At 35.9% G+C, this 18,000-nt stretch overlaps 1 protein-coding gene across 2 annotated transcripts in view; it reads left to right on the top strand.

Annotated features, from left to right (window-relative positions):
* Window positions 1–18,000, top strand: part of MYOM2 (myomesin 2) — a 75,481-nt gene that overhangs the window by 31,052 nt on the left and 26,429 nt on the right. Inside the window, exons 14-20 of one of the 2 annotated variants that reach the window (XM_071741768.1) lie at window positions 2,314–2,441; window positions 5,241–5,424; window positions 7,876–8,050; window positions 8,514–8,635; window positions 9,417–9,437; window positions 10,756–10,943; window positions 14,433–14,559. In XM_071741768.1, the coding sequence (XP_071597869.1) occupies window positions 2,314–2,441; window positions 5,241–5,424; window positions 7,876–8,050; window positions 8,514–8,635; window positions 9,417–9,437; window positions 10,756–10,943; window positions 14,433–14,559 (945 nt within the window). The remainder of the gene's footprint in view (window positions 1–2,313; window positions 2,442–5,240; window positions 5,425–7,875; window positions 8,051–8,513; window positions 8,636–9,416; window positions 9,438–10,755; window positions 10,944–14,432; window positions 14,560–18,000) is intronic. The other variant, XM_071741769.1, reaches the window with a different exon arrangement.

The raw sequence follows: 18,000 nt of genomic DNA, 5'->3' as shown, positions 1-18,000 counted from the left end.
AACAGCTGAACCTTGTGTTTGATCACCCACATTTCCTTTCTTCCTATCCATCTGGGAGCTAAATGTAGCTTTTTAAACTAAATTTGATGATGTGAGCAAGTTATTTCAATTTTCATGGAAACCTATGCAATCTAGCCAAATTCTTTAATTAATATATCTGGCTGAATAGAGAGGGTGTTTTTAAGGTTAAGATTATGCACTAAATTTTGTTATTCCTTGGAAATCCTGAAGAGATCATTGCCAACTTTTGAATTAAAGCCTGAGTTTCTTCTGTCTTTAGTTGTTTCTATCTGTAGTGATTTCGGTGAGGGCTTCTTTTCACTTAAACTGTCAAAAAGGTAAATTATAAATTATAAATTATAATAGCTAAGTAGTAAAAAACCCACCTCTGCCTACTCTCTCACAAAAATTATAAATCTGTAACTTAAATAATAGCACAGTGAAAGAAAAACCAAATGAAAACAGGTGTGGTTTGAAGGAGAATCAAATGTTAAATGTTTTCTCCCATATACAGCAGTACAGATGAAGTCTATCTATTTTTACAATGGTATCCTAAATGAATTCATATGGATATTATAGGGTCACAATGACTTTATAGGTTCAGGATGCATTTGTCTTACTTCTTTGTCTTCCAAGAACACCTGTTCTCTGGGCTGCCTGAGAATGACTGAAAATGTTAAATGGCCACTCTGGCATATGCATGAAAAATTGTATTTGGATTTCTTTTTCATGAAGGTGTTTATTTAACAAAGGAGTGTGAATAACCCAATACCATTGCTTGTATAGATCATTACTTTAATAAGTGCCCCAAGACTGGGGACACTTTCTAAAAAAGTGATCATGTAAATCACAAATGGATTTCTTTTTTAGTGCTGCATGACCTTTCATATTGATAGAGGAGGCTGTACCATAGTTGTACCACTGAAAATTGTGTCAGCTTTGGGTTTTTCAAATGCATAAGAAAACATGTTGAAATTTAGTTATGTGAAACCAACTGAAAACCTTTTGACTTTATGCATTATGCTGTGAAGGATTATAGTAATTTTCTTGACTGCATGTTGGCAATTTTGTCTTTAACTCAGCCAGTTTATATGCCTTTCTGAAATAAAATCTGTATTTGAAGGAAATCAAATATAGAAACACTGAGGAAAATAAATTTTCTTTGAAATGTCATCTTGCTTTTAAAAAATCTGGTTTTTTTGTTGGGTAAAATGCACAATGAAGTAACTTCAATGCACATTGGCTGGTTCTACAGATCACTTCCATGATGTGGAGATTAATATTGAAACCTTTTTCTCTCTTTTAATGTAAAATCCAGACCATTTAGAGGACATATGCTCCTTGCTAGCCTGAGAAGTGGCATGATGTACCTTAAAAGAAAAAAAATTTTTTGCTTTCTCTATTGCAAGCAATAAAAATAAAATATTTGTTGGTATCTGCTGAGTTACTATTTTTGACCTATTACCAAGAGGAAGTTTCTTCAGGTCGGTGCAGCTATGCATGAAGCTGTCTGTCATAGGTCCAAGCCTCTCCTATCTAGTGATGTTTTATGTCATTACAATCCCTCTGATAGGAAAACCACTTCTACTTATGGTGTGGTGGGCGAGCATGACCCTAAAAGGTCCATGCTTCTTTCCTCCAGCCTGGCCCAGGGTATGCAGGGCCTGTCTCAAGTTCCTTGTAAGTTTGCAGGGTGAGTGGGAAGTGGGGTTTGATCAGGTCATGTTAACCAGTGGAGTCACCTGAGAGCTGGTGATAGATTTTTTTGTCTCTGATCCTGAGTTTTTAGAAGGGCTTTAGAGTATTCATCTAGTAGTACCATCACCTTGCAGGATACATTGCTAATAGAGTCTTCTTCCTTTTATGCTTTCTGCTTTGTTTCAACCTGCTTTTCTCCTTACTGTACTTCCCTTCCAGTCCTCTTCTAATCTAATTTCACATAATAACTCCTTGGATTTCTGTCTTTGATTGAAAAATATCTCTTATTTGCATATAGTAAGTAGGTTTTTTTCAAAACAATTCTGTGCAACAGATGATCAAAGAAAAGAAATGTGACAAAAAAAAAACAGATTTTCAGGGGGCATATGTAACTCTTACTGAAAAAGTAAATAACTAACATTTAATACTGAATCTTAATTTCTCAAAAATTAGTTTAAATGAGGAAATGAACTGCACAGATGATACTGTAGGCCCTACTAGTTGAGCATTGCACTGCAGGGATTCAGAAAGTTGAGCTGTAGCATGAGCATGTAGCTGAGCTGACCCGGGGGTTATTCTGCTGTTTAACACTCACTACTTTTATTACTCTTGCAGGCCATATTCAGATTCCAGGCCCTCCCACCAATGTACATGCTTCAGAAATCAGCAAAACATATGTTGTACTCAGCTGGGAGCCACCTGTTCCTCGTGGCAGGGAGCCAGTGACATATTTCATTGAGAAGGTACTGTACTGTACAGTGGCATTTCTTTCACTGCTGTGTGCAATTACATTAAACTAATTTTTAGAACTACAGAAGGAGCAATGAAACTAACACTTTCTGAGGTCCTGTGAGATTTGGTAATGGAATGTTAGAGAAGCATGAACAATCAAATGTCTTATATCATGATTTAATGAGTATTGGAATTCAAGGTCCAGAGAAAAGAGTGCCCCTGGGTTATTTGGTTACTGCTGTCTAAAATGAGAACAAACTACATCTGTAATGTAGTAGTTTACTGGGAGAGAAATATCTTAAGGTTTTTAAGCACTACAGGCAAGATTGGAAGTTTGCAGTCTGACTGTATCAAAGGGAAGTTTCTGGTAATCCTGTAGTAGAGCAAGGAAGAAATAGTGACTCATAATATGATCTTCACATTCCTTTTTGCTGGCTTACAGGAGCCTCTGATATACCCTGACATTTTCAATTTATTCCCTGTTAAGGTCAGCAGAGGGGCAGATGCCTGTCTCAGGTTCACTGCTCCCTAGTACTCTTCATGGTTGCTTTCCTTTTCCCTTTGACTTCAGTGGGGGACTTCAGCGACCACAGTAGGGGAGGTTTGTTTTTCTCCCATCTTAACTACTAAGCTTTAGAAACATATCTCCCCAAGCCAGGTTCCTAAATTAAGTATGTTGAATTACAGCCAGAGGTCATAATCCTCCTTGCTACAGATTCCCCAGCAGGTAAATTTGGCCTCATAACCTGACCTCTCAAACTCTTACATGCCAAGCTATACTTAGGTTTTATGAATTATGCCTCTAGCACATGCCCCATCTTAACAATCCACAAGCACTAAAACTGTCTATAAAACTGCCACATATTCAATTTTCATCTTGAATATTGTGATAGCCTTTTCTCAGGCCCTTACATACAATTTTTTTTCTTCTCATTCCTCCAGAATTCATTTCCCAGCCAATCATTCTGTTCACATCACTCCTCTCTTAGCAGTCTTTATCTTATCTTTTCAGTCACATGAAAATGTCCACTTCAAAAGACCTTTATAGCCCATCTCTATATTCTTCATCATCCATTACCTGCTTGATGTTGAACAATAAGTATAAAGTTAAATCCAGTCACTGTATAAATTTTCCAGCAAGCATGTCCATGATTTCGCCTACTTAGTCTTTCACATTTAAAAGAAATAATGACAATTTCTGTATTTCTATTCATTGATTGGACACCATATTTAATTCTAAGTATAATTTAGAAAAAAAGATTTATCTGCTTATTTTATTGGAATGGCTTTGTATAGCTCAAGAAACAGTGTAGAGCAATGACAATCATGCACAAACAAATCTTAATTAAATGCCAAACTTACCGAGGAAAACTACAATGAAGACTAAAATGCTATTATTAGAAAAAAAGGCTTATTATACTAATCAATACCTGAATGTACAATCTATTGAATATAAAAACATACACATATTATTAGCTTAGTCAATGCATGGTGAATGTTTGTTTCTGGTTTTCCACAGTCATCTGTTAATTTAGAGAACCACAATTTCTAATTAAATTATTTCAGATAAAGAACTCAGTCTTGAAGAATAAAAATTAATATTTAAAAGCTTCAAGAAACACAAAATAGAAATGAGTTCTCTATGCTGTATAGCAATGTTCCCTTAAAATCATAGTTTAACAGAGAAATCAAATGAAACTACAGATTAACATGTGATGTTGATTCTTTCCTATGAAAATGAAATGCAACAACTCATCATTTTCATGACAGTAAGGAGATGATATGGCAAAATAATGTTTATTTTGTATTTTCAATATTTTTATTATGAAGAAAATGGCTGTTATGTTACTTTTTCCTGTTGAAAACACTAGGTGGGTTCAGTATATACAAAAAAGACTTTGATATATATGTTTCAACTGGCTACAGTTTATTATTTATCTGTGGTAGGACTACTTATATACAGGATAGTTTCCAAGCACCCAACACTGTTCCTCCAAGAACTTTACAGTCCATGGGTCTTTGTTCCTAGACTGTCTGTGCCAAAATTTTATAAACATGTACATTTTTTTCCCTTTCTGTGCTTGAAGGAATTTTTATTTAACTATTAACTGGGTGCTTTTGTTTTACTAAATTTGCTGAAAAGGTTCCATGACTAAGTTTTGGTTTAGGTCAACAGTTTACATGGGGAACTTAATGGACAGCTGACTTCTTTCAGAGAATACTGGTTTGCTGGCTCTCTTCCATGTGCAGTTGTGATTATGATTAGCTCAGCTGCTGCACAGACAGTATTTAAAAGTAATTATTTCATTTGATGAACTACTTTTAAGGGCATAACCTTACTCAGTAGAATACATAAAGCAGTAGGTAAAGTAAGATCCCCCTATCCAGCTTTCTGCAGAATTTGGATTAGGACATGATTGCTTTATAGCAGATCTTTGGGTGTTCAAGTGAGTTTTGCAGGACACGTGAATAATTCTTTTGGGACCAATCACAGTTGACAGTCATGTCCCTAATTGAAGGCTAGCTGTATGCATAAGTATGCATATATTGAAGTCTAGACAGGCAGGGAGACAGAGAGGTATTCAGACCTTTTGTAGAGTAATGAAATGCACGAGCTATGAGAATTTGCATATTTTAGAGGCATTTGAGAGTGAACCTTCTCTTCTTGCTCTTAAATAAATTCATGACGGCATGCAGTACAGCAATATGTTCATTTTTTGACAGATGACAAATTATTCACAGCTTCTTACTTTTTATTTAATTTGGGGTTTTTTTTTTCTTTTTTTCTTTTCTTTTTGTTTTTTTCATAGTCCATGGTTGGCAGTGGAAGTTGGCAAAGAGTCAATGCACAGGTTGCAGTAAAATCTCCTCGCTATGCAGTGTTTGACCTTGCAGAAGGAAAACCGTATGTTTTCCGAGTCTTGTCAGCAAACAAGCATGGCATCAGTGATCCATCTGAAATCACAGAACCTATTCAACCACAAGATACTGTTGGTAAGGCACTAACCATAAGGCATTGGTATTAAATGCAATTGATATTTTACAAAAAAAAAAATAGACGACTCTCATTGCAATTAGATGAGAATAATTACAGTAGTAGTAATTGAATCCATTTGTGTTCAATACTGTGAAGGATTTCAAAAAGACAAAGATGCTATATCTTGAGAACATTCCTAAATTTTCCTAATGATCATACCTCTTTGCTAACACAAATAATTGTTTAAAAGTTACATTAATTTAGTTATTCATTCTTCAGAGTGCTCTATTAATGTGAATTGTCAAGAAGTACTGTAAGACAAGTTTATCACTAATTATTTAGTTATAAAATCTGGCTCAGGTAATACTACCTAATTCCATCCATTTTTAGCTAGGTAAGATAGCCTTTCACTTCTTAGTATTCTAAGTTGCAAGTTACTACTGGTGCTGAATTCCTGTGAGATGCCGGTCAGTAGATTCAAGGGTAGGGGATGATACATCTACATATCTAGTGGTAAATTTCCAATTGAAAATGATGTGTTTATCTTGCACCACATTCAAAAACATGAGTGAAAGTTTAGGGAGTGCTTATTAATCTTGTTTCCCAAATATTTGGTTTATTCGTGCAGTTTTGCAGAGGTCCCAAGTAACAGCCCCATGTATTGACAGCTTTCACTTTAAGAGCACGTATCTTACCAGTATTCTTGATAGAAATATAAGAAATATTTACAATATGTGATATAAACTAGTTCACTAAATGCTGATATATATATACCCTTCCCAATGTTTACTAAAATTAAAAAATATATAATCCATCACCTTTAGCTTTGATCTGTAACTATATGTGATAAAATAAACCCATTGATTTTATGTATTCTTGATTTGTTGTTTCATTAATATGTATAAGTCATTTAAACCATTTCGGAGTCCCTGAGGTAGGGAAGGAAAACGTTTTTATTTATTTTTTTACTTTTAGGGAAGGAAAATGTTTTTATTTCACTTATTACAGAAACTAGGCTATCCCTCAGGGGTTAATGCAAGACGTTTGGAATAAATCACAGCTATAGCTGAAAGCAGAAATCTGAAGATGCTATTTTAAAGAGAAACTGTAGCAGTATTTTAATACATAGAGTTTACCACCTGAGCTAAAATACAGCAGCTGCACATGGCTCCTCTTAGTTGCCTGCACACAGTGCTTTTTGTTATTCCTGAGGGTAGCTGAGACAATTTTGTGGGAATGGCAATAATTACACGGGAATTAGGGGTAGTTTTCTCTCTTGAGCAGAAACGAGAGGATGGGTGAGGTATCTTAGGCCATCAAAATTTATAATATCATGTAACTGAATCAGTTGGCAAAAGCTTACTCAGTTTGAGATTAACATATAAATTTAGGTGTTTCTATGTAGGCACCTGCAGGTGCTCTAGATGTCTCTGCTTGCATTGTGAAAACTGAAGCCAGGAGAGTAAGCTGGCTGATGTTGCCATAAGTTACTCAATTGCACCCAGCCATGGAGTGTCTACATTATGGTGAGATTAATAATTTTCAGGGCTCTCCCAACTGCTGATCAGGATGTGACCTGCAAAGAGAGGTATCTGTGCTTGTTTAGTTTGGTGTCTTACAAAGATGATGGTGCTGAACTGTTCTCAGCAGTGCCAGGTGATAAAAAAGCAGAGGCAACAGTCACAAATTATAGCTTGGTAAATTCTCTCTAAGTGAAATAGGAACAACAGTACAATGTTGAAGAGATTGTGCAGGGAAGTTGTGAAAGTTCCATTGTCAGAATATTTCCAGACTTGAACAAACCCATGACATTTTAGTTTTGGTGATATTCCCTCTCTCAGTGATAGCTTGGACTAGATGATCCCCCCAAATCCCTTCCAGCCACTGTTCTTGTGTTCTGTGAAATTCATCTAGCTAAGTTGAACTAAACATTTACCATTCAAACATATGTTTAAAGTTGTCCTGAAAACTGTCATTTTCTGAATTAAGATTGTCATTAGTTGAATGGGAGACAGTATTTCTTAATAGTCATGACATCATACATCTACAATTTATGTTCATTTCTTACTGATGCAGTAGTGCTACAGGGGCATAAGCTATAAATAAAACTGAGAGAGAACATTTTACTATCTGTATGCCTTGATCCACAATGATATTTGAATATATGACCTCAGAAAACCTATATAAAATCAGACAGGTATGGAGCCTTATAGCTTAGAGTAAGTTTAGTCTAGGTAGACAAATAGAAAAATAAATATATCTATACACACATATATAGTAATATCCAGATTTACAGTTAAAAAAATGTACTAAAAATATTAAAATATATATCATATAGCCATATTAGTATGGCTGGGAAGGTCACAGCTGTAGTGATTAAATATGAAAAAAACATAGTGTTTCATCTACCTCAGCTTACCTTTATGTTTATGTACTTCATAAAAGCATGTTTTCTCTCTTTTTTTTAGTTGTCCCATCTGCACCTGGTCAGGTCGTGGCCACAAGGAATACAAAAACATCAGTTGTAGTTCAGTGGGATAAACCAAAACAAGAAGAGGATTTATATGGCTACTACATTGACTATTCTTTGGTGGGATCAAATCGCTGGGAACCTAGTAATCATAAGCCTATTAAATATAACAGGTATTGACAGTATTTCTGGTTTTGGGGAAGCTTGAAAACATCCGTTTTGGGGATGTAGGAAAGTTTTACATCAATTTAGGTGCTAAGCAATCCTCTTGTCATGGAAAGGGAAAGTTAAATGAACATGAAGAAAAACAGTCTGTTGGCTTTTTTTTTTCTCCAAGGAGAAGAGTCTTCTGTCTATATCATTACTTTGAGTAAAAAAAGTAGGTTCTGGAGACATGATTATTTATTTCTTGGACATAAATAAGTGTAAAATAAGTGCCTTTCTTAAAGTCTGTTATGAGGTAAACAGACCTGATTCACATAAAGCGAGGGAATAGTTTCCCTCTGGTAAATATTTTGCTTTGTGAAGCATTCATGAAGTTGAACTTTCTTATTGTTGCCAAGATTTCATGTTATGGCACAGAATGGTTGCTGTAAAATGTCTGCTAATATGGGATGATATTTTTATTTAACCCAGGTTTGTTGTTCATGGTTTGGAAACTGGAGAGCAGTATGTCTTCCGTGTGAAAGCTGTGAATGCTGTAGGATTCAGTGAAAACTCACAGGAGTCAGAGGCTATAACAATACAGGCAGCCCTTAGTAAGTATGATTCTGGGCAACTCAGCTTCTTGCTTCTTGAAGGAGGTAGATATTTTCAGCTATAAACTCCTTTGGTTTATTTGTTATAACAAGATATTTTGTAGCTATCAAGCACATTCCTCTAGTGAAATTTATGCTCGGTCATGTGTCTGTTCTACAGAGAAAATACATTGAGATATAAATACTTATATATAAAGCTATTGATAATATCTGATAGAAATGGTAGGTTAGATTCACTATAATGACCGAGCTGCTTTCTGCTCCTCAGTTGTAACAGAGAAAATTTAAATCTTGAACAACAGTGACAAGTAGCTTCTGTGTGATTTGTAGTTGTGCAAATCATGCTAGTTTAGAGTTTTTGGAAAATTCATTACTGTGTGGCTGGACAAACAGAAAATGCCCTTTGGCTTCTCCAGGCTGGAGCACAATCTACCTATTCTGACTCCCTGCAAGCAAAATTTCAGTGTAAGAATGATCCATTGTTAAATCTTTGGTAGGAATAATAAATGCTGCGTGGAAGAATAGATAATTGTTTAGAACAAAAAGTACACACATCTGGGCTACAATAGTCCAGTTTTAATTACTGCACAGTTTCAGTTTCACACTGAAAAATTTAAATTGGAAGATCTTTTCCCCACCTGAATGGCCTCCATCTCTTGGAGAAGACCAAGAGGCATATCTGTCAGAAATATTCCTCTAAAATATATACATTTCAGAATGGCTATTAGAAGGTACAGTTTGATAAGATGTTACTGACAAACTTACTGTTTGATTTTTTTAGGAAAGGGCATGTCTCATATGGGTAGGTGGTGCACAAATATTTTCACATCTATCACCCTTTTATTGTTAATGCACTTGCACCTTTTATTTTGTCACTGTTTTTTGAAATGAATTGTGTGAACTGTCACCAAACACAGAGCACACAGATTTTACATACACTTATTGGATGTGTATAACACTTTTATCCATTTTGGTAGCCTTAACAGGAATTTAGCAGAACAATTTGTGGGTGACTTTCATAGCATGGACAGAACGTTTCTCCTGTTTTATTTTAAAGGTATTTATGGGAGTTTGATATGGTCATTATTATTTACCAAGAAATGCTAATAATTGCAAAGGCTGTGGTTTATGGCCTCTGAGTTAAATGCCATGTTTGAAAAAAAAGAACAAAAAGCCAATTTTGCTGATTAATGTTTTTATGCTGATCACACTGATACAGGTACATGATCAGGTACTGTATTAAGGACCTCTGTTAACATATCTTCTGAATAAGGTCAGTCACATTGTCTCAAGTTATACTGGTGACTCAAATTAAAATATCAGATAAGCTTTAGGGGGAGGAGTTTAGTAAGTACTGACTGTAGCACAGCAGGGTCAAGAAAGGGATATCTGAGCAAACTTTCATTCATGGATGGCAAATACAAAACAGTGCTTGCTAGTAGCAGTAGTAGTAGGAGTTTAAAAAGCTTAAGAACAAAGTTTTCTTAATCTCTAGGGAGATGCCTGGGTGACATTTCTGCTTCTGCTACAGATAGGACTAAACTCACAAAGAATATGTCTTTTCTGCCTCAATGTAGGTTAAGCTAATGAAAGTCTTGATATTTTCTATTTCCTTATACATCAGAAAGCACTTTCAATCTGAAGTAGGCATATAATATGGGGGTATGAGGGTAAAACCATGTTCATTCACATTAATATCCTTCTTTGGTTTGGTTTCTTGGGTGTTTTTCTTACTCATTCTTACTGTGTAGCAAAAGTAATTGAGCAGCTTATTTGTCTCTTATCAGGAAAAGATCTTTTGATCCATTTCAGTCTTCAAGTTTAGCATTTGGTCTGGAGACACTTTTGCTGCCATTACCATTTCCATACCAAAGATCACCTGTTTCTTCTTGCTGTCTCCTGAGAGGGCAGCACATTAGGCAGATGTTTCAAAAGCTTCTATGGTTATGTTTGGGGATAAAATTAATGCTCATTTGCTGGTTTACAACTACTTTGTTATTAATATGCAACTGATAGCAGCACACTGCAGAAAATGAAAGCATTACAAAAAACTCTAAACAACAGCCACACTGCATGTTTTAGACTCTGTCCTAACCTTCAGGATGTCTATTTCCTTATAGCTTGTCCATCATATCCTCATGGTATCACACTTCTGAACTGTGATGGTCATTCAATGACCCTTGGCTGGAAAGCACCAAGGTACAGTGGAGGTTCACCAGTCCTTGGTTATTATATGGATAAACGGGAAGCAAATCACCACAACTGGCACGAAGTCACCTCTTCCCTTATTACCGGGACAACTTATACGGTTGGTACTTTTTAATCATTATCTTTCTGCAGTTGGTATGTAGTATTTCTTTGCTCTTGACAGCCACTTCCTTGCAGAATTCTTTAAATATCTACTACAACAAAAACAGGTCTACCCATTGTGTATTTTGGAGTGCAAGAAGCCTAAAAACTGGGGCAGAGAGTCAGTGCCATCCCCTGCTATTAAATCTTAAGACCAATAAAGGTACTTAGATGAGGAAACTTTTGAAGAAAAAGTTGTGAAGTACATTTTCACAAAGAACAAGATGAATGACAAAATTCTTCATAAACTAAATTAATTAATGAGCACTATATGTCTCACCACTGTAATAACATGCAGAAAAAGGGTAGAAGCATTTAGCAGGACAGATGACTATGTTGTCTGTAGAACTGGAAACTTGTAAATGAAATGAAGATGGGCTGAGAACAAATGTAACTACCCAGCTGGAAAGGGGAGTATATTTGATAAGCCCAGCATTATGCCTCCTTTTCTCCTTTCCAGAGAAGCAGAGTGATGATTTTTTTGAAATAAATAGCTTCTGGTTCCACTTACAATGTATTTAATGTTTCTTAAAAGAGGAAAATTTTGGTGTGAACTTCCATGGAGAAATGTCAGGAAGATGAGACATAGCAAGTAATTAATCAGATACTTGTTAAATTTAGTTAAACAATTAGATATTATTCCCAAATACTTCTTAAAATTATTTCTGCAAGTCAGAAACTTTCCTGTAAACTCCAGATCAGAAGTAAGTCTTTAGCAGATATTTGTCACTAAAGTAGAAAATAATGCTTTAGATGAGTTCAAAAAGAATGTTTCAGTCACAGAAGGCAGCTGGCAATACTCAAGTCAATGTGTGCTTGTGACTGACTTTGTAACTGGCACCCTTGACATAGCAGATGGAGTGTGGATATTGAGAAATAAAGAAGAATGGGTAGGATGGACACGAAAGGGCAATACTAAGCAATGCTCTCCAGATATTTTAATTTTTAATGCACTCATAAACAAATGAGTAATGTAAATTAAGGGAAATAATTTAGAGTTTAATTAATTGGATATTTAAGTCTCAGTCCTGCCAGTAGCTGTATTTGTGCCTGAAGGTGCATCTTCATGCATTAGTCTGAATGACTGGAATCTGAAATACTGATGGGAAATAAAAGCAACACAGCCTTTGGTAGCACAGAATATTTTATGACATACTGCAAGCAGATAAGACCCTAAAATATACAGTACAACACCAGGAAATCACTAAAGGTTTTACCCTCTAAGATTAAATAATTCTATGGGAACCCCACAAGTATTCTTTTCTTTAATTACCTGGGATTTCAAAAGCATTTTTACAGACTGAACTGTTATTCTCTCTTGTGAATCACTATGTTGCTCTCTATCTTCAGGAAATTTGATCTAAATTGTATTAGAGTTGACTTTTCCTAGTTTACATTGTTTACTTTAGTCTAGATTTGATACTACACCTTCATATGTTTCTTATCATCCCATGATATGTTTGTTACCATTAAAAAATCACACCAAATTCCCTTTTTATCTTGAATTTTTCCAGAGAACATAGTTATAGGATTTTTCTTCATGAAAATCTGAAAACTGTTTAGTATCATATATACATGCAGTACATATACTATCATCATCTGTTTCATTCTCTTGAGACATATTAAATATAATTTTTAGAAAACTGGGCAGACGACTGAGGTATAGAAGACTTGTTTATTGTATTTAAGTGGTCTGGAAAAGGAAAGATGAAAGAAAGCTGCTACCATGAGGCACTTAGGGTGGCAAACAGCTGTAAGTCAAGGTGCCTTATGACTTGTCTACCTTGACCTCAAAATCTAAGAGTTACATAGTGATGGACTTACTAATTAAGTCAGGGTTCACTTCCCAGGGACATTTTCAGGCACTGATTCTGGTCATCCCATTTCCAGTGCTTACTTCCTCACTTTGGATTTGTAGGTAATGTTAAAATAAAGTCTCACAGAAGCCAGAAAAAAATACTGAGAATCCTTCCTGGAGTTATATCAGCACACTGCAGAACTAGTTTGATTGGCTTTTCCTATAGTTCCCTGTTGTCTGCTTTCCTCCCTGATCAGTCCATTATGATCTTTTTAGACTAAAATACAATTTTAGTGAATGGCTTAGAAGTAGCCATTCATAAGCAATGCAAAAATGTATTTCATGTTAGAACACTCAACCATAAGTATTTGCTACTGGTCGTTCATTGTGTGGGCTCCATGGATGTTTGGTCTAATCTTTTACTGCCTCTCATGCCAGCACAGGGAGTGCTGTCACTCCTAGGGTGATGTAGTTGAAATATGGAAGTACCATGTAGAGCTCTGCAGTGTGTTTGGTTTAAGGGTAAAATCTTCAATTTATAGCCAGTACTCCAGCACAGCAGTAAGGCCTGGTAAATAATTAACCAATTAATTAACTAGGATGATCTGGGAAAATTACAGGCCTGTCAGTTTGAGTTCAGTGCCAAGGAAAAGGATGGAGCAGATCATCCTGAGTACAATTATACAGCACATGTGGAATAAGCAGGTGATCAGGTCCAGTCAGCATGGGTTTATGAGGGTAGGGAGGCTCTGCAGAGGGATCCAGACAGGCTTGATCTATGGTCCAAGACCAATTGTATGAGTTTCAGCAAGGCCAAATGTTGGGTACTGTACCTCAGCCACAACAACCCCAGCAGCACCATAGGCTTGGGGAGGAGTGTCTGGAGAGCTGCCCAGCAGAGAGGGACCTGGGGGTGCTGGTAGACAGCAGCTGAACACAATCCACCAATAATACCTAGTGATACCAATGGCATCCTGGTTGGTATAAGGAATAGTGTGGGCCCAGGGAGGTGATGCTACCCCTGTACTCAGCACTGCTAAGGCTGCATCTTGAGTACTGTGTTCAGTTTTGGGCTCCTCATGACAGAAAGGACATTGAGCTGCTAGAGCGTGTCCAAAGAAGGGCAACAAAGCTGATGGAGGGGTTTGGAGCGTGTGTCTTAAAAGGAGTGACTGAGGGAGCTGGGGCTGTTTAGCCTAGAGAAAAGGAGGCTGAGGGGAAACCTTATTGCTCTCTAAAACTACCTAACAGGGGGTTGTAAGAGGTGGAGATCAGTCTGTTCAATGAGGTCAAGTCACAGGACAAGATGTAATGGCCTCAAGTTGCACCAGGGGAGGTTTAGATTGGATATTAGGAAGAATTTCTTTATTGAGTTATCAGCCATTGGAACAGACTGCCCAGGGCAGTGGTGGGGTCACCATCCCTGGAGGTATTTAAGAGCTGAATAGATATAGTACTTAAGGATATGGCTTAGTTAAGGTCTTGTCAGTGTTAGATTTATGGTTGGACTTGATGATCTTGGACGATTTACCTACCAAGGTACTTCTGTTATTCTGTGTAATCAGATTTCTTATTCAACTAATTTTAAGTAATTTATTGAGAGAATATAATTAATGGCTTTTGATGTATTGAGTTATTTTCTCAAAAAAGGTAGAGGATTTGACAGAAGATGCCTTCTATGAATTCAAAGTTGCTGCTGCAAATCTGGTTGGAGTAGGTCAACCTTCAGATCCCAGTGAGCATTTTAAGTGCACAGCCTGGACTATGCCAGAACCTGGTAAGTCTATTAGTTTCTCATTAAATTAATTAAGTTATTAATAATAAACTCCTTAAAACACAGTCAATGTTACATTCTAGCCAAACTCTGCTAGATGTCTTTTGATTAGTTTCTGCCATATTACCTGTTGAAACTACCATTGCTTCCAAGATCTCCAGTTAAAAGCTACCTCCACATCACCACTGAAGACATCGAATGTCCTGGAAAATAGGGCATCTTTTCTTCGAGTGTCTCTTTCTTTCACTGCTCACATCAGCTCAGAGCAGCCATTATTTTAACTTTTTATCTCTATGATCTCTTTGGTCCTACAGACCTCACATTCACCACCTGTACAATATATAGGCATCTCTGCACCATAATTACAGTCTATTAAGAATATTCCTGGATTTTGGACTCCAGAACTATGTATATGGTCACACATAAGACAAGACAGGGGCCTATCTCTTGACATAAAGGCAAGCAGCATAGCTTAGCTCACCCTGTACTGTTAAAATCTCAACTAGTGTGCTCTTCTTGATGTGTTTCCCCTAGGTTGTCTTCAGGCATTACCTGAGATGCTGAATTTGCTAGCAAACACACAGTAGGGATGGCTGCATACTAGTACTCAAAAATTGCAATGCTAAATAAGCAATGTTGTGAATTCAGACCTTCCCTCATCTGCCAGAAGTTAAACATTAGGCTTCCTCATGTGAGCATATAAATTTGTGCCTAAATGTTTGACGTCTAGGGAATTAGTTCTCCTCAGTAATGTTTGAGTACTGTGAATACTCTATGAAGGGTTTTTGAAGGCCCATCTGCTTATTTTATGACACCCTTGCTCATAACAAGCAACACTTTGACAGAGAAGCTGTTTTTGATGGCTGATAACGATTTACCAAAACAAAGGGTGCCATAGTACTGCCCATAATGAAAACACAGGCACATACCAGTTTAATAAATTTTTTGCTTCACACCCCTCCCCCCCATATGCTGTAAAATATTGCTCTGCATAAATAGAATGAGAAGGCAAGAAAATGTCAGCTTTCTTTTCTATGTTTTATGTAAAACATGTTTATTCTATGTTCTTTCCTGGAACAAGAAGAAATCTGCAAAGATCATGTAATCATTTACTGCTCTCAAATGTCATCTACCTCATCTTCTTGTCCACAGGCAGGATCAGCTATACCTATTTTGTTGATAGAGATTTGTCTAATCCATTTTAAAGATTTATACCTGTAAAAAACTACTGGCTCTTTGGACAGAATCTACTTCTAATCTTAATATGTTTACAGCTGAAAAGTTTTTCTAATATTTCTGAATCCTCCTTCCTACAATTTAAGCCAGCCTGCTCTTTGCCCTGCCCACCAAAGGCATGAAGAAATCATTCTTTTCCTCTTTGGAACAGCTTTCTATGAGTTTAAAGACTTTATCAGACCTCTAGCTTCCCCTTTAAGTTGACAAAATCGAGTTTACACAACCTTTCCTGATAGATCATGTGTTCCCCATGTTAAAATAAACATTTTTTTTCCTGTTATTTGAATATTTTCTGGTTGGTGCATGTCTTTCTCAAATGTCAATGCCAAAATTGGAGACAAATAAGGTTTTTTCAATGCTGAGGAGAGAAATGGTAACTGAGCACCTCCTACAATTATTTGCCTGCTTACAAATACCCTTCTATTTGTCTGATTTAAAAAAAGAAAGTTAGACTATTATGCTAATTTCAAGTTTTACTTCTTTTTAATGCACAGATTATTTTCTGGAAAACTGCTTGTCAGTTATTCTCTATGCTTTCTAGCTAAATACTTCTGTGCTCATAAATCTTCTTTTCTGCATTTAATGACACGGAAAAGCTGTCAGTAACAAAATCTTTAATCTCCTGACCTTAACTCTCTTTATGTTAATTACATTTTCTTATAATTTTTTAATATTTAGTATAAATGCATCATTAGAGGAACAATTATTTCATCATAATTATTTGGAAGGGATCTCCATTTTATTCTCTCTACAGTGTTTTAAAGATATCAGTGAAATTGTCTAGTGTGTAAATAAGTGAAGATTATTCTTTGTTTTAAATGATGTATATAGAAATAAAATAAAAGACACTTTCAGGAAATGAAGAGAGTGAGATTTCCATTTTCATAATGAACAATCTGACCTTTCTACTCCTTGGCTGATTACATTGTTCTCATTATGAAACTGGTTGAACAGATTATTGCATTGTTCCTGCTTAAGAAAAACCCCACACCCAAAAAATCCTTTGTCCCATCCAGATTGTCAAGCCAGTTAAGATATTTCACAAGTCTTTTTTAGAATAATTTTTTCAAACTATATCTTGGCAATAACAAAAAGTAATATTTGAGATTTAAGGCTGGGGGAAAGAGCCTGACCCTCTTCCCTGGCTTCCTAAAGACACAGAAGACTAATGTAATGTGACTACAGTATGCTTCCAGTGTCAACAAAATATTCTTCCACCTTTTAATATGCAAAGAAAGTTTCCTTAGAAAGACTGAAATCTCTTGCAGGATTTCCAATGTGAGTGATAGATTCTTTGCTCAGAGCCCATAATTATTTTATCCTTCTGCAGAACTCTAGTCTTAGGTATCTTTGTGAAGTGTCTGTGGGTTAGCAATGATAGCTATATGAATTATTTTACATGACTTTAAAAACAAAAATGAAGCATCTCTTGTCTCAGAATCCTCAGAATAAAACATACCTCATTATACATTTTCTTCTAGTGTCTTGATTCCTGGCAGGTACATCTGCCAAGGTAATTTTAATTATCTGAGAATATATAGACGTTTATTTTGCAGTTTTTAAAAGGCACTAAAAGGCCTTAGGATCCTTGAAAATTCTAATATTTTTGTGAGAAATCTAGCATTTATCCTCATCAGGTCTGCAACCGATACTTATATTTTCCTTTTTTTGAAATGTGCTATCTACTCTGGAGTAACACAGTTTTAATGTTTGTTGTTTGTTTGCTTGATTTTTGGTTTTTTCTATGGTTGCTGAATGTCATCCTGAATATCATGAATATAATAAAATTTCTTGTAAATTATCCTCTGGTTAACAACATGTAAGCTGGAATGGTAATCAGATTTCTTGTTAATGTTTTTATACTCTTTTTTATTAGTTTTTTTAATTTTTATTTTAAAAGATGAGTCTTGTAAGGAAAAGTGATATCTTGAATTAGGTCAAACTGACAAAATGAGAAAATCCCTAAGTCTCAGGTACTTTCATGGTTTCTTACTCTGAATTTAATGCACAAGAAGCAAGCTTCCAGCTACACTATTTGGCTGAATTGCAGGATTTTGTCACAGGTTATTTCGCCATTTCACCATGGTAGAATATTGATATAATTTATAGTCTGCTGACATAAATAAACATCAAGAATAAAGTAAAAAAATTAAATGCTATAAGTTAAAATGAATGGCACTGGAATAGTTAAGTGAAGCAGAAGGAAGT

The sequence above is a fragment of the Heliangelus exortis genome, chromosome 3 (assembly GCF_036169615.1).
Source record: "Heliangelus exortis chromosome 3, bHelExo1.hap1, whole genome shotgun sequence".
NCBI classification, from domain to species: Eukaryota; Metazoa; Chordata; class Aves; order Apodiformes; family Trochilidae; genus Heliangelus; species Heliangelus exortis.
Note: the sequence above shows the minus strand (reverse complement) of the source record. Positions and strands in the feature narration are given on the sequence as shown.